The sequence below is a fragment of the Podarcis filfolensis genome (assembly GCF_964270895.1).
Source record: "Podarcis filfolensis genome assembly, chromosome: 7".
NCBI classification, from domain to species: domain Eukaryota; kingdom Metazoa; phylum Chordata; class Lepidosauria; order Squamata; family Lacertidae; genus Podarcis; species Podarcis filfolensis.
The window spans coordinates 86,235,054-86,257,299 of record NC_139603.1 but is presented as its reverse complement, the minus strand read 5'-3'; the positions used below and the strand labels follow the sequence as shown (position 1 = coordinate 86,257,299).

Here is a 22,246-nt window from a genome sequence, read left to right as displayed (position 1 = left end):
CAAAGCTGTCTGCCCTCCAAAGCTGTCTGTCCCCCCCTCGGAAAATTGCAGAAAATGCCTCTCCCCAATTTTGTGTCATGCACATGGACATAGGAAATTGGAGGGTGGAGTGTTTGGGATACAGTGCTAAAAAGGAAGACCAAGACCCATCATGAAAGGGCACAATCAATTCTTGATGCCCATGCTATCACAAAGTAGGATCGTTCTGGTTTTATAGTTGGAAAGAAACACAGCAGTGATATTTACAACACAGCAACATTCAGAAGAGGAGCTTGGAGAAAGACATGGCTTTTGGGCCATTGTTGTGGGGCTGGAAAGAGGAGAAGGAGGATGAGAAAGGGAGGAAACGCTGCTATTTTGGCTGTACAAAGCATAAATCATAATAGGTATTTGTCGGATATGGTTTTCCCAGTAGTGATGTATGGAAATGAGAGCTGGACCATAAAGAAGGCTGATCGCCGAAGAATTGATGCTTTTGAATTCTGGTGCTGGAGGAGACTCTTGAGGGTCCCATGGACTGCAAGAAAATCAAACCTATCCATTCTGAAGGAAATCAGCCCTGAGTGCTCACTGGAAGGACAGATCCTGAAGCTGAGGCTCCAATACTTTGGCCACCTCATGAGAAGAGAAGACTCCCTGGAAAAGACCCTGATGTTGGGAAAGATGGAGGGCACAAGGAGAAGGGGATGACAGAGGATGAGATGGTTGGACAGTGTTCTCGAAGCTACCAACATGAGTTTGACCAAACTGAAATTGGCAGTGGAAGGCAGGAGTGCCTGGCGTGCTCTGGTCCATGGGGTCACGAAGAGTCGGACACGACTAAACGAGTAAACAACAACAAGATTGAAACAGCAATAGTTTCTTTTTAATGTCTGGTAAACTCAAGTTTTGTGACTGAAAGGTTAAAACAAAAAGAGGTTGTGAAGAGCTCCAAAAGGATCTCTCCAAACTGGTACAAGAATGGGATGGAGAAACATGCTCGGTCGCCAAGTAAATAGAAATAGAAATATGTATAACAGCATACAAACCAGACAAACTTGCGTTTGTTCAACGTTCATTTCAAACAACCCTAAAACTACAGGACAAATTTGTTTAGCCTAATTTGATGCATGCCAGAGATGGCCGTGGATAGTGACTGTTTACCTGCTAGACGTTGTTTAGCATCGCTCAGATCTCCTTTGCTTTGAGACCCATAGGGAGCCTGCAATCTTCTTTGCGCAGCTATAGAGAAAAACAGCAAGACTGGGCTGGGCAGAAAAGCTTGTGCTTTAGGAGGATAAATGGTTTCTAGGATTTACATTCATTTCACCATGAATGAAGCATTGGAGCTCGTTCAGTGAGATATTAATGCCAGCTCAAGTATTGCCGTCAGGTTCTGCTCATGGGCATCTATCTGGCTGGCTGTCAGGGATGATGGGTGTTGAATCCAGCAACATCTGAAAGGCACTGGGTTCTCCATCCCTGCCTTATAGGTTCCCATTTTTTAAAAAAAGAACAGAATGGGTTGTTTCACATGTGTCTCTCCATTTTGGAAAAGGGTGCAGAATCCATTGATCCCAGTTATAAGAACGTTCTGAATCGTCTTTGTTCAGAGGGCTTAAATTGCATGCCATCTTGTGTATTGAGTTGCTACTGCCCAGTCCTGCTGGACCCATAAAAACTATCCACTAATCCGTGTCTTGTTTAAGGCCATTTATACACAAAAGCAAATATTCAGTTTTACTTTGGGAACAAAAAAAGTAGTTGTTTGTGCCGTTCCTAATTGTAAATTGATTGGATAATTCAGCTTTGGATTCAAGTACCTATGATAGCATATTATTTTTTTATTTTTTAAAGAAATGTATTTTTATTAAAGATTTCTTGGTTTACAAAAGTATGTGCAGTGTCTCTATTTTCAAGTTACATTTTCTACAGATCATTTTCATTTGTTGAGACATTGGTGCAGGCATAGGCAAACCCGGCCCTCCAGATGTTTTGGGACTACAATTCCCATCATCCCCAGCTAACAGGACCAGTGGTCAGGGATGATGGGAGTTGTAGTCCCAAAACATCTGGAGTGCCGAGTTTGCCTATGCCTGACTTAGTGTATGTGTGGGGTTTTGTGTCAGCGTCACTTGTGTGGGTTCTCTTTACTATACTCTTGTATTCCTTTGGTGGTGAGAGAGGTTGGGGTTAGCCTAGGGTGTGGTTGGTTGTGACTAGCTGTGGTGAGCTTTGTTTCCATGTGTGAGTGGGGTGGGTGTTTTTGGATCAGGTTAGCCAGATTAATTTGTATGCTGTAAAGGGTAAGCATATCAGGGTGAAGGCATCTTCTATTTGCCCCTGTGTCAGTTTCAGTTTGTTGGTTAGTTTTTCTAATAAGGCTGTTTGCCATACTATTTGAGTATTGCTCTACCCATCTGTTGGGGATGCCCTACTTGTTATTCAGCCTCTGCTGAGTGAGTGATGAGACAAAACAGGGCATTTGTAGTGGTGGACACCCTAAATTATTATTATTATTATTATTATTATTATTATTATTATTATTAATAATAATAATAATTTACTTTTCATTTCCCCATTTCACAAATATTTTAACAAAGAAAAAAACTGACACAGTCAACATAAAGTGCCAAATCCCCAAATTGACCCCCTCCCCCCTTTCTGCAGTTACATATTCAATTCAAACCTGTTTACTAATTTTCATTTTGCATTCACTTTAACTTATTGTTACTGCAGTTTTTATGTCAATTCTGCTAATGATTTAAGTTGATTACAATAATTCTTCAAGTAGTCCGCAAATTTTTCCCACTTTGTATTAAAAAGTCTCTCTTCTTCCGCTAAGTTTCGCCATTTCTGCATACTCCATCAATTTTAGTTGCCAGTCCTCCTCGGAAAGATGGAGATAATTATTAAAATTTAATTATTAGAATTTGTGTCCCATCCTTCATCCAAACATCCCAGAGCAATTCACCACAAAATACATCATCATAATAAAAATATCCCCTCCCACAAAAACATTTTAGAAGTGTTAACCAGCCGAACACCTGGCTGAAGAGGAACATTTTGCCTGGCACCTAAAATTGAAAGCGCCAGGTGAACTGCCCTGCAGAGAACATTCCACAAATGGAGAGCCCTGCAGAAAAGGCCCGTTCTCATGTTGCCACCCTCTGGAGCAATCATGGAGGATGCACACAAAGTAAGGTCCTCAGGTGATGATTGCAGGGTCCAGGTTGGTTCGTATGGGGAGAGGTGGCCCTTGAAGTAAAAGGTAAAGGACCCCTGGACGGTTAAGTCCAGTCAAAGGCGATTATGGGCTTGTGACGCTCATCTTGCTTTCAGGCCAAGGGAGCCGGCGTTTGTCTGCAGTTTTCTGGATCATGTGGCCAGCATGACTAAACAGCTTCTGGTGCAATGGAACACCGTGACAACCTTCCAATCGGCAAGCCCAAGAGCCTCGATGGTTTAGACCACAGTGCCAGCCGCATCCTGGAAGTATTGTGGTCCTGAGGCGATTCTGGAACTTTCTCTCTAATAACGTTTGGTTGTCTTCCAGGAGCATTTAGGAGCATATCTTTGAACCAGCCTCCGTGTTTCCCCTTCTGTGTTGTATGCACTGTTACATTCTAGTTGCCATTATGTTGTGCCATTAATAATAATAATAATAATAATAATAATTTATTATTTATACCCCGCCTATCTGTCTGTGTTTCCCCAGCCACTCTGGGCAGCTCCCAACAAAAAATTTGTAGAGGATCCTGAAGTTAGCTCTCAATGATCTTCAGAGCCTTAATAGTAACAACAATAATAAATTTATTCTTTGTGCCCTGCCCACCTGGGTCACCCCACCCACTCTGGGGAGCTTCCATCATATACAGATTACTAATTCTACACACCATTCCTTGGGAGAAAGCCCAACTGAGCTGGCTTTTGAGGAGAGGATTTTGCCCACGATCACGCCCACTAAATGGAAGCAAAAGGCAGGAGTAGGGAACCTGTGGCCCTTCAGACGACGCCGGGCTCTCAACTCCCGCCAGGCTCCAGGGAGTTAGCTACTCTGCGCTTCCTCCGGGAGGAAGAATGGGAGGATGAGAACAAGGAAATAGAAAAACAAATTCTTCTTGACCTGCAGCTGCTATTTTGTGTGGCACCTCAAGCTCCGCACCGAGGGTGTGGACTGAGTGAAAGTTTGCCACATGGAAGAAACGCTAGCTAGCAGAAAGCAGATGAAGAAACAAGAGAAGTGGGTGCATATACCACCTCTGATTTATTACTCAGTCCCATCTGGAAAGTAAAACTTAGGCTTTAGTTAGTTTGGGGAGCCAGTATCACAGGGCAGATGTTCCTCTGCTCCTGCCTCCCACCCCTCAAACACAACAACTTGTTTCTACAGATTATAAAACTGGCCACAGAGCCAGGATTTTGGTGTCCTGCTCAGAGGCTTAGCAGAGGCGACACCTTCCCTATCTCTCTCTCTTCTAGCAGTCCTGACAGCTACTTATATATAAATCTGGATTCCACGTGAGAAATCTTATGTTATGTATCACATGCATTCCGTCGGGTTGTCATATCCCTTGTACTTAAACTTGAAAAAGAAAAAGATCATCATTTAGCGCTGGCTTCTTTATGTCATTAGAACTTCTCTTTAGCTGTAATCCGCTTATTTTGGTAATCACTTTGGGTTGGTCTGTCCTCAATTTCTTTCCCCCCTTCACGTAAGTGGATAAGCAAAGTGTCTTGTTCAGATGAAGGAGGAAAAGTTTTCCTCTTCAAGTAGTTTACTTGAAGTTAATTGCCTGTATCCTGAGATCACCCCGAGGCCTAGATAATCTAGGAAGTTAAATGGTAGGAACAATCTGGCAAGTCTTGCATTTCACAACCAACCGTTAGCTCCTTGGGGGCATTAATGTGTCCATGTTTCTTGGCACTGGAGTGGGGGGTTCGGATGGCTTAGCAGCGATTCTCAACCTGTGGGTCCCCAGATGTTGTAGGACTACAACTCCCATCAACCCTGAGCTCTGGCCTCGCTGGGAGTTGTAGTTCAACAACATCTGGGGACCCACAGGTTGAGAAAGGCTGGCTTAGGGTGTGTCTCAAAGGGTTAATTTTGATATTGATCTGGCTGACAGCTGGCTCTGATTGGCTGGAAGTTTGCATTTGGGAATTGGGAGTTAGCTGTCAGTGAGGAAGAGATTTGACAGCTGGAGGAATTGGTAGGAAAATTGGTTTTGAAGGAGTTTGTCTCCTGACCTAAAAAAGACAAACTTCTCTGTTTTATTGGACGAGACTCTTGTGGTCCCTTCCATCTCTACAGTTCTCTGACATGGCTATTGTGTAGCTTCCATTGGAAGTTGAATTGCAGGATTAAACCGATATTTAGTCTAATCAGCAGCATACCTAGTTTCCTTTCCATGTTTAAGCTTAAAGCATGTGCAAATATATTAAATAAATAAAATAATTATCATTTCACATGTGCTGGAATAGCCTTGAAAGCTTAGGACGGGCAGGGAAGTGATTGTAGGACCATGGACTCACATTTCTATAAGCCTCGTGATTTATGTTCTCATTTTGAATCCCTTCATGGTTGGGTCATGATCTCACGACCTATCGTGTCTCTTGGATTGTTGATGATAAAATAAGATAAGAACACAGGAAAGATTTATCGGAGCCATTGCCATGCAATGTGTGGGGAAAGGGGGGTGGGTCTAACTTGACCAAATTATTGAATGAATGAAGACAACTCATCTAATTATCTGTATAATTTAGTAGCACTTTCATCCACTTCATGTTCCTTGACTGGCCGGCATTGTTCATTAAACGTATCTCACTCTAAGCTCCCTTGATTTGCCCCCAATGATTAATTCACATGCTCAGGTCGGATTGGCTAACCCGTGTCATGATGCCATCTTTGTCCTTGCAAGATACCCAAATGGCTGGAATCACCCATGTGACAAAACCAGGAAGGAGAAGAAGTGATTAGCTGTAAGAAGTGGTCCCACACAGGGAGACCCTGGATCTTCCTGAACATCCTGTTAAGGACCATAGTGTGGCGATCACACAGGGTCCCCGGATGTTTCACCGTCTATTGATCCCTGTGCCACCACTTGATTTCTTGCTGCCACCACCCAGGCCCTACCTGGTACAATACTGAGTCCAGTCCGGTTTAAATTGGGATATAAACTTCTGTTTATTTGTTGCAGTTTAACAAGTGTGTGGTTTCATAAACAGTATCAGTCAATTACATTCATGGGGTGCCTATCCAGACCTATAACTTCCGCTACCTGCTCTCACTCACTAAACCACCTCTCAGATATTTACTTGTCTTCCTAGCCCCTAACTATTCCTGACTTAGCTTATTTCACTACACTAACTCAACCTACCCACAAACTGTATCCCAATTCACTCCCACTCCAACCAACCACCCAACTCCCAATGAACTCCTTCACGAACTCCCCCCAGAGCTGGTTTTATAGTCCACCTGACTCCACCCCCTGGGTCCTGATTGGGTAACCTGTTTAACTATTTCACCTCCAGCACTCTCATATGTTAACGTCACATATAGCAACTCAGTCACAATTTAAATAACTCCTCTCCACCAGACCAAAAAAAAAAGTGGTTAATGATACAATTGGCCTTTCCAGGCTGCACTGTCAAAGCAGTGATGTTTCACAGCAAATACATTTTAAGGAAGTTTTTGCCTTAAAGGTTGCCGGATTCGGGCAATGCATTATAATTTGTACATCTTTCAAAAGGTCACTTTGCCCGGTTCTCTCTCAGTAGCATGGACGTCTTGCCCCCTTTACCAGAAATGCGTAGGAACTGCACGAACAACAGATTTGATCAAAGGAGAGCGGAAGTTCAGTTAGCATGGAAGATCGGGCAACAATAAACAAAGGGGAAATGGCTCATTCTGAAGACTTTATTCCTTTCTCCTGCATCTACCAGAGAGCCAGAGCCCGCAAGGAGCAGCACAGGGCACAGCTGTAGGTGCAAGTTGCTGTGGCTATTAATAGCATTTATTACAGCAGATTGCACAAAGCTTTGCTGCTGCTTCTTGCTGGGATTGTAGGGAAGGTAGTAACTATTCCGGGGAGGGGGGTTGGAAGGGTAAGGTTGGGGGGGGGGGGGGAAATGTGGTTACATGGGATTATGATGATGATGATGATGATGATGCCCCACCCATCTTGCTGGGTTTCCCCAGTCACTCTGGGTGGCTTACAGCACATTAAAAAAATGTAAAATATTAGACATTAAAACTTCTCCGATACAGGGTTGCCTTCAGATGCCTTCTAAAAGTCTGGTAGTTGTTTATTTCCTTGACATCTGATGGGAGGGAGTTCCACAGGGCAGGCGCCACCACCGAGAAGGCCCTCTGCCTGGTTGCCTGTGACTTCGCTTCTCGCAGTGAGGGAACCGCCAGAAGGCCCTCGGCACTGGACGTCAGTGTCCGGGCTGGACGATGGGGGTGGAGACGCTCCTTCAGGTATACTGGGCTGAGGCTGTTTAGGGCTTGAAAGATCTGCACCAACACTTTGAATTGTGTTCAGAAATGTACCGCCCTTTACCCATGGATCTCAGGACAGTTCACAACAAAGAATCACAATGTAAAAAACACAAAATACAAAACAAAAACAAAGACAACCCAATAATACCCCCTTTCACAACACATTTTAAAAGGTCATTGTATTTCAATCAGCCCAAGGCCTGGTTAAAGAGGAACATTTTTGCCTGGTGCCTAAAGGTACATAATGAAGACACCAGGCAAATCTCCCTAGTGAGAGCATTCCACAAATGGAGAGCCGCCACAGAAAAGGCCCATTCTCCTGTTGCTACCCTCTGGACCTCTTGTGAAGGAAGCACACAATGAAGAGCTTCAGATGAAGATCTCAGGCTTACATGGAGAAAGGTGGTCCTTCGGGAGTTGTGGTTCTGGTCCATTTAAGGCTTTATAGGTCAAAACCAGCACTTTGAATTGGGCCTGGAAACTTAATTGGAAGCCAGTGCAGTCAGGCCAGGATTGGTGTAATAAGTTCAAAAAATCTTGCCCTGGTGAGCAACCTGGCCACTGAATTCTGCAGTAGCTAAGGCAGCCCTACATATAACGTGTTGCAGTAACTGAACCTAGAGGTTACCAGAACATAGACAGCAGTGGTTAGGCTGCCCCTGTCCAGATAAGGGTGCAGCTGGGCCACTGGCCAAAGCTGGTGGGGATGTCCTATGCACGCAAATCAAGATGCATGGTTTCCAAGTACCTCACCCATGATGCACACACTTTTCTCCATTTCTCTGAATGTGCAGTTGACTCAGAAAGCATCACCCGATGCCCCATAGCGATCAGCCTGTCCTACCACTCGAGGGTGATGTATTCATCCCAGTTTCTTTCCTTTATCTGTTTCAGCGACGAGCCAGGAGGGTCAAGTGCTGCGTCATATCCGCCGGCCTGGCAGTTCTTCTGGTCATCATCATAATCATCTCCGTTTCGGTCAAGAATTAAACCCTCCGGGTTTTCCCAGGTAGGCTCTTCTCGTGGCATCTCAAAGGATGGATGTAAAAGCTAAGAAAACCAGATGGCTCAAAGGAGCTGTTGTAGGCAAGAGCAGCAACTTTATTTTTGGTTAGTGTGGAAGCAACTTGGGTAGGTCAAAAGATAAAATGAAATGTATTGCAGCTGTGCTGTCCGGCTTTATTCGCCAAAGTGGGTAGAATTTTTGGTATTTCTGACATTTCTAGCCAATTCCCACACCGCCTTCAGCAGCCAGTTGACTGGGGTTGATGCGAGTTTTAATCCAAGAAATCTGGAGGGCACTAGGTTGGTGAAGGCTGCCTCATACTACATCCAGCTCCCAGGATATATTACATGAAATACATTTAAGCACAGTTAGCATTGAAAGGTCATTTAACACCCCCAGTGTATCACAATATCTCTCTAGTTGCTCTTCTCCTTTTGATTGTAGAGCAGCGGTGGGTGACCTGTGGCTCTCCCAAAGTTCTTGGACTACAAATCCCATCAGATCTGGCCATTAGCCATCCTGGCTGGAGATAAAGGGAGTTGGGAGTCCAGTGGCATTTGGAGGGCACCAGGTTAGCTACCCCTGCTGCAGAGGAAGGAGCAGTACACCTGGGCATCTGCTCAATTAAATTTGTTGTAAGATCGTAGGTGTGTGTCTGGTAGGGAGTATTTAACTTAGTACTGTATAGTAAAAGGCTATAGTCACTCCTGCCTAAATGGCCCTCCTGTTTAAAACAGTTTTAGCCCAAGGGTCATGTGAGGAGAACCTGAGCTTACAGGGTTAAACAGCTCAGAGTGTACGCCCTGCCTACAAATTGGGAGAAGGGGGGAGACACGTCATATCCGAGAGTCTCCAGCCTTTGTTCTTTCTCTCTACTTTCGCTTTTGAGGAGAGAGGATGTGTTTTCACGATGCTGTTCGCTGTGATAGACAATGGATAGTCTGCTGTAAATAAAAAACTGCTTCTAGCTGCTAAGATCCTGAGTGGATTTTATTTAAGCACACTGAAGAACGCATTGGAGCTTGCAGCTTTCTCTGGCCGCTGTGCTTATCTCTGCGTTTGCTCAGAGCCTTTGGAATGTGGCCTTTGAAGTCCGGAGGCCTAGCAGAACTGCGCAGCCGAAGCGGGCTGGACGCCAAGGCTTATCTGAGCAATAAACATTCTTCAGGTCAGTGGTTGTGTATCTGCCTTTTGTTGAAGGCGCATCTAGAGGCCACACAATCAAGAGTCTAAAGCGGGGATTCTCAATGTGGTGCCTACCACGACCTCCTATGGCAAAAGGTTTTGGTCAATATTCCTTCAAAAATATGCAATGCATGACCAACTGTTTCCTCTTCTTGCTCAGTTCCTGTTTGCATAGGCACAGCCTTTCCCACATTAAACACATGTTCTGTTAACCATGTCCACCTTTTATTAGGTGTCAGTGTTGGTCACCCATCCATCTCTTCCTAACACAGGAAAGGTGCAAAGAACCTTTCTCTGTGGGAGACCACAGCAGAGACTAATGGAGACATCATGTTCCCTGTGATGTGTGGTGTGGGTTGGATATGATCACACCATTTCCTGTTTCTTGCTCTGTGGTTTTTTAAAGATATGGCAGCCTTTACACCAGGCCCCCATGGAAGCCATTTTGTGTTACGCCATACACCCATGACAGCCATTTTGTGACTGGTGCCCACAACACTTTCTCAAAGTGCCAGGTATGCCCAGGGGCTCAAAATGTGTGGTGCCCCCTGTTCTACGTGAACATTCTGACTCTTACAGGGGGCAGGCAGCCTTCCATATATGTACTTATCAGTCTGACCTTATATGTATGGGTTCTGCCAGGCTCTGACTCTTATTGGAGCAACATCCATGATTCTTGGGAGCTGTCCTTGGTCCTGAACCCTCTAGTGCTGATGAGCTATTGCTGCCTTTAAATTGCTCACTGTTGTCGTCTAGTGTTTGCTTTTGGCTCCTTGTTGCTACTGACTGCCCCAAAACGTCTCCTGGCTCAGTGTCCCATGGCTTTGTCCAGCATTTCTGCCAGCCCTCACCCACCCTGTCATGGGGTCCAGACTCCTCCATCCATACCAATGCGCACAGAATCAAAATGGAACTTACTGTCTGCAATGTCAAGGTGAAGTAAGTTCCCACAGAGTTTTCCTCTCCTTAGAAATAATTTCTCTGAAATACAGCTGAGCCAGCTGTCATCCTCCCAAGTTTCTAAAGCAGAAAATGCACCACTGATTCTTCGGCTCAGTGAGCACAGAGGAGCCAGCTGTGTCTCGTACTGAGAGACCCTTGCTGCTCCTTTGCAAAGCCCTTTCTATAAGTATGTCATTTCCTTCCCTGGAGCAGCTTTGAAGAGCAAGAAGAGAGATTTGGAGAAACTCCTGGAGATGTTTGATCCATCTCCCTTATCCTCAGAGTAGAGAACTAACCAAGGATTTGAGAGTTGAATTTTCTGTGTATACTGATGACTACTATACTTCTCTCAATTTGGATGGGCAGCCATAATCGACATAATGCTGGTGTATTTATTTCTTTTGGTCCACCTTGAATCCTACTTTAGGATATTTTCAGTACCAGCTTGAGCACCTTGAGGTGTCCAGGGTAAATAATTGAAGGGGCAAGTTGGAATATGTGGAGTGAGCCTTGTCCCACTGATGAAACTGTGTGTGCAAGGCAGACACTCTGACCTGTATATGTTTGATATTAGTCTGAAAGGGAAACCATAGGGTTTCCAAGATGGGAACATGAGCCATTTTCAGACTGGCACCGGGGAATTTTGCCCAGTGTTCACATCCACACTGGGGGAGTGGGGTTCTCTTTTGCACCTTCAAAACAGATGCTTGAAGAGGCCTCAGGGATGGCTGAGAAGGTTGTTCACCTTCTCAAGTGGTGTGATATGGATAGAGTCTCAGGGACATGGAGGACTGCATTCATCTCCCTGGCCTGATGTTTACCATCCCTGGATTAGATGGTCCACACATCCGACCAACATAAGGCAGATTGGCTCACATAATGCAATGTGGTGATTCCTGTACTTGGAAGAAATACCTCCAAAGAATGCATAAAGGTTCTTGTGACTGGTGGGGTTCTCAATGCTTTCTACATTGAATTCCCTGCTTGAAAATGTTACGTCTTTAGGACAAGTCTCTGCTCTCCAGACCTGCTTTTAATGCTGCCTCCTGTATGCTTCCTATGGAAAAGATGGGGCATCCGGTTACTGCATTGGGGTGCATGTTTTTGGCACCTCCCCTCCAGCCTTTCCAGTGAACTTCTGGGAAAAGCTTGTTGCAGCCACAGAATTCCCATCTATGAGGAAATGTTGAGTGAAGCAATAACTCAGCCTAACGAACGCTGTAAATAAGGGCAAAACACGGCCAGCTCTCTTCCATGGAATTGCTCTTTCTTCCCAAATTGATGCCATGGGGCCAGTTTTGCTTATTGGCTCTCTGTTTTTACCACCTCGTCATACGGCGGCTAGTGGTGGAGAGAGCAGGCCAGATTGCAGGACTATTTCCCCCTCCAGAGCCTCTGGGACTTCATCCTATTTAACAGCTGCCAGTCATTGGGCAAAAGCAGCCCATTGGCATGGCCACATTGCTCAGCTGCCTATGGAATCCCGTCCTCTCTAGTCCTCCATGGACCTACAATCCTTTCCCCTCCCCCCAATACAATTTCCCCAAATCTCAACTTGTGTCCATTTCTTTTTAATCTTCTCTATTTCTCAATCAATCTCTTTCCAAACAGTGCACAGCCGTTGCAAAAATTAGTCTCTGGGATTCTCTCAAGTCCCTGTGTTAAGTGTGAGGTCACTCTCATTATGAGCCCTTTGAAATGCAAAATTTTCAATGAGAACTGCATTTAGGGGATGCAAAATTGGTCCCATTTGTCTCCCCTTATTTGTTCATTTGCATATACAGTGGTACCTCGGGTTAAGTACTTAATTCATTCCGGAGGTCCGTTCTTAACCTGAAACTGTTCTTAACATGAAGCACCACTTTAGCTAATGGGGCCTCCTGCTGCCGCCACGCCGCTGGAGCAGGATTTCTGTTCTCATCCTGAAGCAAAGTTCTTAACCCGAGGTCCTATTTCTGGGTTAGCGGAGTCTGTAACCTGAAGCGTCTGTAACCCGAAGTACCACTGTAGTCTTTTAAACTCCGCTCGCCACTCTTTAAGAACTTGGCCTAAATCATGGTAAGGCAAAGGATTTTGAAAAGTAAGCATAGGGCTTCCATTTTTTATCAACTACTCATGCCTGTTCTACCCTGAGGACAAACCACAGTACAAAATTCCTCAAGGAGGTGCTTCTGCCATGCTCCTCATTTGAATTCCCATCCATATTTTGGACTTGCAAATTGCGGAGGAATCCCACCGCCGTCCGTACGGCGCTCCAGCAGCACTGGTGGCAAACTGCTATGTACAGGGCATGTGCAACGTCACGGCGTACAGCACATGCATGTGACACCACACATGCGTTGTACATAGCGGTTTGCTGTTGGCGTCGCTCAAACGCCGTATGGACAGTGGCAGGATCTTCTTCTCATGGCTGCAGCCGCGAATGGAGGTCCTCCACCTGTGGCTGCGGCGGCACAATGGCTGCTCACGCTGCCGTGCCAGGGCTGGGGCAGCAGGGCTAGTACTCTGTGGGGTGCTTTCTTGTCACCCTCCCAAACATGGAACCCAGGGTGCCCCGCCCCCCCACCCCCAACTTGCGACGCCACTGGTTCCCCCCATATCATGGATCTGCACAATCCCAACAATAATGGTTTTTCAAAGTTCTCATGCTTCCGAAATACTCATAAGTGCATGGTGACATTGCGTAGTCTCCACACAGACACATAGAGTTTGTTGTACAGTGGTACCTCGGGTTACAGACACTTCAGGTTACAGACGCTTCAGGTTACAAACTCCGCTAACCCAGAAATAGTACCTCAGGTTAAGAACTTTGCATCAGGATGAGAACAGAAATCGGGCGGTGGTGGCGCTGCGGCAGCGGGAGGCCCCATTAGCTAAAGAATGGTTAAGGTTAAGGTTAAGAATGGACCTCCAGAACAAATTAAGTTCTTAACTCGAGGTACCACTGTATTTATTGATTTGGGGTTTTCTTTTCCCCTCAGACTCCCCTAAACGCAATACATAAATTCAAAGATTTCTGTGCTTAAAATGCTGCTGTTTTGTGTGTTTTCTCTAATAACATTGGAGCTTGACCAGGAGGAAACGTTCTGGCCAGTGGTACTAAGGTAGAACAAAATGTCCCCGTTTTCCTCTGAGGAATGTTGGAGAGTATGACATCATAATTAAAATTCAGTAGGACTGAAGATTGGGATTCAGTCTTCAGACTGTCTCAGCCATCCCTGTGCCAGGAGGAGTGGGCCACAGAGAGCAAGAGTAGAAGGGGAAAGGAGGACTCCAATGTCCCACATCCACCCAACTATAGAATTAAGCTCATTGTAGTGACAGGGTATCACCATCACCCTGATAATTTACCTGTCACCATTGCCACAGATGAAATATCCTCCTGAGATGCTCACTTCACAGAGCGACACAGCGATGGATGTTGCAGCCATGTTCCCCTGGGAAATATCTGGCATCTGGAGACTCAGCGTGCAGAACAGACATGACCTCAGGGGGAGAAATAGCAGCATTTACCATTTTCTATTCTTCCTCTCTCTCTCTCTTTTGCCTCGTTACAATATTAAAGATATTTTTCCGAATAACAAATAAGCACAATATCCACAACCTGCCCTTTGACTCCAGATGCGTTTCCGTTTGCAAGAGTGAAACGCTCCGAGGGAATTGCTGTGTTAGCTTTTACCTCTCCATTCCTAAATCCTGCTGGAGGGGTGGATTTTATTTTTTTCTAATACATACTCATAAAACAGGTAACAAAAAAAAGCAGTTAGTACTTACTTTCCCTCCTCTGTATATCTGCTGCACTTTTCATGTTTTATTGGCATTTCAACGCATTTAATTGGCCTCTTTTAGAGCTGTTTAACCCACTCACCTCTACTTTTCTGGACGACACAAGGAATATGTATTTTAAAATGTTGATTTATTTATCGGTTGTGAGTGATCAAGTTCCTCACAATTTATTTCTCTCTCCCCACCTGTGCAAGGTTTTCAATACAGTGGTACCTCTGGTTGCGAATGGGATCCTTTCCGGAGGCTCGTTTGCAACATGAAAAGCCCGCAACCTGAAGCACCATATCTGCGCAGGTGTGCGGTGTGATTTGGCGCTTGTGTGCATGCGCAAAGTGCAATTTAGCGCTTCTGCGCATGCGTGAGCGGTGGAACCCTGAAGTAACCCTTTCCGGTACTTCTGGGTCGCTGCAGGATGCAACCTGAAAAAATGTAACATGAAGCAAACGTAACATGAGGTATGACTGTATCTTGGGCCCCCCATAACAATGGCCCATTCCATTCATGGAAAACTGCCATATAGTAAGTCAGACCATGGCCCATTTTGCTTTGTGTAGACTACCATTTCTGCACCATGGGTTTGGAAATCCTGTGATCACAGAATTATAGAATCAGAGTGTTGGAAGAGACCCATAAGGGCAATCTAGTCCAACCTCTTCAATGCAAGAGTCACAGTTAAAGAATCCTCGTCAGATAGCCATCCACCCACTCTTTAAAAACTTCCAATGAAGGTCCATCACCTTCCGTGGGAGTCCATCCCACTGTCTAACACCTCCTACTGTGAGAAAGTTATTCCCAATGTTTAGTCAGAATCTCTTTTCTTGTAATTTGAATGTTTGCTTTGGGTCCCACCCTCTGGAGCAGCAGGAGGCAATCTTCCTCCATCTTCTACATGACAGTCCTTCAGATATTTGAAGATGGCTATCATGAAGATGGCTTCAAAGGGACGCGGGTGGCACTGTGGGTTAAGCCTAGGACTTGCTGATCAGAAGGTCGGCAGTTCAAATCCCCGTGACGGGGTGAGCTCCCGTTGCTCGGTCCCTTCTCCTGCCAACCTAGCAGTTCGAAAGCATGTCAAAGTGCAAGTAGATAAATAGGTACCACTCTGGCGGGAAGGTAAACGGTGTTTCCATGCGCTGCTCTGGTTCACCAGAAGCGGCTTAGTCATGTTGGCCACATGACCCGGAAGTTGTACACCGGTTCCCTCAGCCAATAAAGCGAGATGAGCGCTGCAACCCCAAAATCGGCCACGACAGGACCTAATGGTCAGGGGTCCCTTTACCTTTACCTTTATCATGTCAGCTTTCGGTCTTCTTCTTCTGCAGGCTGAATGTCTGGTCCCCCAGATACTCCCAACTCCTATCATCTCTAACCACTGGTCATGCTGACTAGTGTTGATGGATGCTGAAGCCCAGCATCAACTAGGGGCCTCCACATGTTCCCCATCAGAAGTCCCTTTTAGCCAAGATGTCAGGAATTGAACATGGGCTGTGCAAAGCATATCCTCTAATGGCCTCTCGCCAAATTATATGTGCGCGTAAATTTGTAGGCTGCTGTAGGCTGCTGTGCCTTTGAGATGATGAAGGAGAAACTCTTCCTTTCATGATTGCTTTCATAAGGTTGAATGACTAAGAACTGACAGACCAAGCCTAGGGCTTGTGTGCGTGTCTCTCTGTGTGTGTTTCTGGGATTCTCTTGAATGTCTGCCAGTTGGTTTGACAAGAACCCTTCAAATAAGCAGATGCATCACTCCGTATAAAATGCACTGTTTCTAAATGATTGCCACAGAGCAATTATCTTTTGCGATAGTGTGCAAGTCTCCTTTGTGAGCGCGCTGCATGCACTTATCCCCTTTGCATGATACATACTTATAATGCACTGGGACTTTTCAATGTTTTTGCACTGCAGGAAATGAAGAGCAGTTTGGCATAAGTGAGCCGTGATCAGTTTAGCAATGACGGGGTGTGTTTTCATTGACTTTTTAAGAACCTGAGGGATCCCTCGCTCACGTTAAATTTATTGCAACGACAGATTGCAAAGACATTCCCTTTACCCCTGATCCAAATGAAATCTCCACGTGAGCAGAGATGTTGCAGAAATTTGGCAGGTTTGCTCCCAGACAGAGATAATTGTGTTTCTGCTGGTGCAGACAACAATCCTGTACCTACTTTCTGCCTAACTCTGTCCAATTTATTTGCTCCTGGGAAAGGCATTATTGGCAGCTGGGAGTATAAACACCTGTTAAAATTAGCCAGGGGTTGAATATATGCACGGAAGAACATTCAGTTGTGTGATTTCTCCCCACCCACCTGCATTGGGCAGTGGTACAGCTCAGACACCTGCTGTCTGCAAGAATTTAAGAATGCAAGAAGCGCTTTGCTGGTTCGTACCTGAGGCCCGTCTAGTCCAGCATCCTGTTTGCACAGTAGCCAACCACATGCCCCAATGAGAAGCCTGCAAGCATAGAATTGGGACCCTGAGGACCATCCAGTCCAGGCTTCCTCAACCTCAGCCCTCCAGATGTTTTTAGCCTACAACTCCCATGATCCCTAGCTAGCAGGACCAGTGGTCAGGGATGCTAGGAATTGTAGTCTCAAAACATCTGGAGGGCCGAGGCTGAGGAAGCCTCATCTAGTCCAGGCATCCCCAAACTCGGCCCTTCAGATGTTTTGGGACTACAATTCCCATCATCCCTGACCACTGGTCCTGCTAGCTAGGGATGATGGGAGTTGTAGGCCAAAAACATCTGGAGGGCCGAGGCTGAGGAAGCCTCATCTAGTCCAACTCTCTGCAAGTGCAGAAATATGCAGCTGTCCATTGGAGGATTGAACCTGCAACCTTGGCTTTATCTGACCACGTTCTAACCAACTGGCACTCAAATGGATGGTCTTTCTGCTCCTGGAGGTACTACACAGCCATCTTGACAAGTAGCTGTGGCTAGTCTTATCCTTCATGAATTTGTGAAACTCCAAACCTAGCCGAAAGAGCTTAGATTTATTACGTGTTTCCACAATCTCCCAAAGGAGAGTCCATGAACTAGTTTTTTTAAAAAAGAACCTTAATGTTTCATTCCTCATTGCAGTTCCAGGCCTCGCTAAATAACTTAACAGCCTGCGTCTTTTTGCTTTTGCCACTCCTTGACATCCAGCTAGCCCAATGAGTGGATCCTGATCTGACACTCTCTAAAGCCTTTATCCTGTCAAAGTCCCGCTGCGAAGGCCACCCGCCACTTTGGGTATTAGCATATGCCCGTCAGTCGTGTCTCTAAATCGGTGGGAGTTTTCTTATCAGCAAATAGCCCCTCCAGCTTTGGGCACAGGGGAAGGGCACCAAGTTAATGAAGTCAGCTTTAAGACAGCGTTGATATTCTGTTAGCTTACTGAGGGTTGTATTCGCACTAGCATTTTAATTCTAACTTCTCCTTTTTTTCTTTTTTCTTTTCGCATTTTACTCTTTAAGCCCACAGGCATGCCAACTTGGAATGTACAAAATATATCGCTCTGTATCCACAGATAATGTCCATTCTGCAGCAGGATCACCGCAAATCTATGCAGTTATTCAAGCAATGTTTCGCAGCTCGGTGTAGATGCAAAGTAACACGGCTTGTACTTGAGAAGGGACTGGAGTCTCGAACGTCACCAATTTGGCGGGGGGCACTAAGGGGATTAATGTATATGCATCTGTGCATTTTAAAATATATATTATCTGTTTCTGAATTGTTATGTGCTCTCTCTGATTTTATCCATGCTTCCCTTTCCGTTCCACTCTGTGTAAAATGAAGCTCTGTATTACCCACTCACTATAATGGGAAAAATAAAAAATGGCTATGACTTTCCACCTTTTGGCCAAAGCGTGTGAAATGTGCAGGCACAGAGCGCCCCACCCCCAAATAGATCTAGCTTGCCAAATTGCAAACAAATTGGCTTTCTGTGGGTGAACTAGAAGGGATGTACTTTCCTCCATAATCCCATACGAGGTGGGAGGTTTGATGGGCTTTCTCTCTTTCTTTCTCTTTCTTACCTTAAAATAATTACAATATGGTTGAGTTTTGTATATTCTTGCTTGTACTTAAAAAAAACTTTAACTTTGTGCCAGCATTTCCTTTCCAGTGATTGTTGGATCTTACAACATGACACTGTCTAGAACAGGCATCCCCCCAACTTGGCCCTCCAGATGTTTTGGGACTACAACTCCCATCATCCCTAGCTAACAGGACCAGTGGTCAGGGATGATGGGAATTGTAGTCCCAAAACATCTGGAGGGCCGAGTTTGTGGATGCCTGGTCTAGAATGTTGCCTGCTGAGTTCTGAAGAGCTCTGGAGTTCAGGTTTATTTTTAAATCAGATCAACATATGATTTTTTAAAATATAACTCTCAAATGAAACTGTTTTCTCTCTCTCAGTCAGAGAGGGTATTTTGCATGTTCTTACTGCACAGGGCCTTGAGACAAAAGACACCAAGGCACCTCCCTTCAAAATGGAGATTTGCAACTCAATATCTTCATCGCATGATCTAAGGTTACAACACTCACATGTTAGCTACCAGATAACAGCCATTAGTTAGTTAATTATCAACTCAGCAAGAGCTCAGAACACTCTCCTTGGCTTTAATATAGCCCCCTGGAAAATCCCCATGTTAAACCTGTAGCAATATACCTTGAGGTGTTTTTCATTTCTGTGTCAATTAAACCAATTCTACTTAACAATGTAGCTACTGTAAGAATTCTGCAAATGAATGCAAATAGATCGTAGAATCATACAGCTGTAGAGTTGGAAGGAACCCCGATAGTCATTTCGTCCAACCCCCTGCAATGCAGAATATTCCATTCTGCCACACCACGCTTAACTCAAGGTTTATTTTTAGGCTTAACTTTCTAGCCTTCTCTCTTCCAGGCTGTAGTTCTCAGCATTTTTTATAGCCAGCTGTAGAGGAGAGAGACAAATTTTAAACTCACTTTCAGAGAAGGCTATTATTGAAGAGGTATTAAGTAAGTTCAGCTGTGTCCATTTCAGTGTACTATACCCCCCCAACCCGCCCATGCCTGCCTGTAGCCTCTCCATCAAACCTGATTTCGGTATTTGGTCCTAAATGTTGTTTTATGCCTCATACTCATTTCATAAAAGGAGATAACTCGGCATTGCTCAATTGGGGCTGTGTTAATGCACTTTTTAATAACAGAGTGTCATGCATTGCTGCTTTTCAGCATTTACAGCTGTGATTAACATTGGTGGAATAATGTTTGGGTACAGGAGGGTTTTGCCAGGCAGCAGAAAGCAGATGAGCATCATGGACCCATTAAGCAAAGTGCCCAGTTGCATGCCAAGAGTAGACTTGAATAGAGTTAACATCTTGAAATAGGGTCATATAGTCTATTTCGTGGGTCAGCAAACTAAGGCCCAGGGGCCGAATCCGGCCCAATTGCTTTCTGGATCTGGCCCACAGACGGTCCGGGAATCTCCGTGTGGATTAGGGTTACCAGACATCCCTGGTTCCCGGGGACAGGCGCCGGATTTGCAAATCTGTCCCCGGACAAATTCCGTCCCCAGAATGTCCCCAGATTTGCAAATCTGTCCCTGGGAAATGTGGCAGTGGTAGCCTCAGCAGCCCGGAGCCAGTCTGGTAGCGCGGTTGGCTCTGGCTGGCTTCAGGAGCTGCTTGCTGCCACCACCACTGCCGAGGGGGAACCGGGGACGTCCGGCGCTACAGATTTCCTGCCCCCTTCTCCCTTTGTTTTGACAGATCGGGGGAGGCTCGGGAGTTGCGGGCGGGCAACCGTTGCCCAGGAGGGGTGCAAGGCGCATGGTTTCTCTTCCAGGCAAGGTGCAAAGCCCTTCTTTCCCACTCTGTTTTTAAAAAACTGGGCAACAGCCAGTCGCCCATGATTCCCAAGCCTCCCCTGATCAGTCAAAACAAAGGGGGAAGAGGGCAAGAGATTGGGGGAGGCTTGGGAGTCACAGGTGGGCAGCACGCTGTTGCCCAGTTTTTTTAAAAAACTGTGCATATATGTTTCACGGGGAACGAAAGAAGGGCTTAGCACCTTTATGCAATATGCATGCGGGCTTGGGCCCAGGGTCTTTTGCCTCACCATCCCCACTGCTGACTCCCTGTTGCTATTCAGCTTCAAAAAAAAAAAAAAAAAAAAAGTGTCCCCGGATTCATTGAAAAAATTCTGGTAACCATAGTGTGCATCGGCATGGGGATTCTGATTGTTCGGGCTGTGCCATTTCCACCCCTCCCTTTCTCACACCGCGGAAGCACCTCCTTCCTCCCTCCTTCTGGCTTCTCCCCGCCCTGCCTAGAGGAGTAAGGGGGCTGGGCTTTGTTGAGCCGCAGTTGACTGTGCACCACTTTGGGCAGCCCCTCTCTGGAGCCAGCCCTTTCGCGCCGCTCATCGTCCTTCCGCCGCCACCACCGCCAGCCCCTGCCACTCACAAGGCACAGGTAAGCAGCCACTGGGGCTCGTCCGGTGCAGTGGAGAAGGGAGGGGAGAGTCGGGTGTTTTTTTCAAAATATAGTCTGGCCCCCCACAAGGTCTGAGGGACAGTGGACTGGCTCCCTGTGAAAAAAGTTTGCTGATCCCTGCTCTATTTGGTCATATACCACCTTTGTTGGAAAAACGCCCTGGGAAAGCTGCCGACTTCCCAAGTCTTCTCTCCGGTGGACCTCTCTGGCTATAAATCCTCTTCAGTCCAGAGAGACCGGTAATAAGTGACCCTTCTCTCCTGTAAAGAGCGTGCCAGTCTTCTGGCATATCATAGCAGAAGAAAGACTCAATCGTAGTTCTAAAACTACTTTATTTACAGTCTTATACATAGAGACTCCGTCAGTACGTCTGTGCTCTCTGAACACCAGTACAGAACTGCGACACACACAGAAATGAAACCAAATTCCAGTAGTACTCAGACTTCCTTTCTCACACTCACTCAGACACTCACATGATGTATACAAATCATAGGACCATAGTGCCACTCGCTGGAGGGACGCGGGTGGCGCTGTGGGTTAAACCACAGAGCCTAGGGCTTGCCGATCAGAAGGTTGGCGGTTCAAATCCCCGCGACGGAGTGAGCTCCCGTTGCTCGGTCCCTGCTCCTGCCAACCTAGCAGTTCGAAAGCACGTCAAAGTGCAAGTAGATAAATAGGTACCGCTCCAGCGGGAAGGTAAGCGGCATTTCCGTGCACTGCTCTGGTTTCACCAGAAGCGGCTTAGTCATGCTGGCCACATGACCTGGAAGCTGTACGCCAGCTCCCTCGGCCAATAAAGCGAGATGAGTGCCGCAACCCAAGAGTCGGTCACGACTGGACCTAATGGTCAGGGGTCCCTTTACCTTTACCACTCACAGGAGCAGCTCGGATAGATAAAAATTCATATGTGCACAAGGAAGAGGGTAGGGCTCAAACCAATGGATTTGAATTACAAGAAAGGGGGTGTGAGGGCGATCTGGCTGTGACATCTGTCACCCCATCGATCACCAGGGTTGATTCGGCTGATCTGGCTGGCTAGGCGGGTGTCTCCTTCCTCCCTCACCGCTCCGTGTGCGCCCCTCCCGAAGCTGCACACTCGGTGGAAGAGGACGACCATCCCAGATAGAAGGAGTGTACCGTTCTTCAGTCAAGGGTATACAATAGCTGCGCTCCCCTGCTAGAACCGCGAAACAAGCTTAAATTACAAGATTTCGATTAAACCTTCCAACTCAACAGTTTTATGATTCTATGACTAGTTGGGCCATTGGCCTGATCCTGAAAGCTTTTCTTGTGTTCTTACAATATTAATGAAAGCAAAGGAGCAGGCTTTAAACACCTGCAGGTCTGTGAGCTTTTGCTTGGCACAGAACTTTGCCGCATCCTTT

At 46.0% G+C, this 22,246-nt stretch overlaps 1 protein-coding gene across 1 annotated transcript in view; it reads left to right on the top strand.

The window, feature by feature from the left end:
- The window catches only part of TSNARE1 (t-SNARE domain containing 1), a 339,199-nt gene extending 320,966 nt beyond the window's left edge, over positions 1–18,233 (top strand). The window contains exons 11-12 of the mRNA XM_083622303.1: positions 8,378–8,492; positions 17,859–18,233. Of these exons, the coding sequence (XP_083478429.1) occupies positions 8,378–8,473 (96 nt within the window). The 3' untranslated portion in view covers positions 8,474–8,492; positions 17,859–18,233. The remainder of the gene's footprint in view (positions 1–8,377; positions 8,493–17,858) is intronic.
- Positions 18,234–22,246: the final 4,013 nt, after the last annotated feature.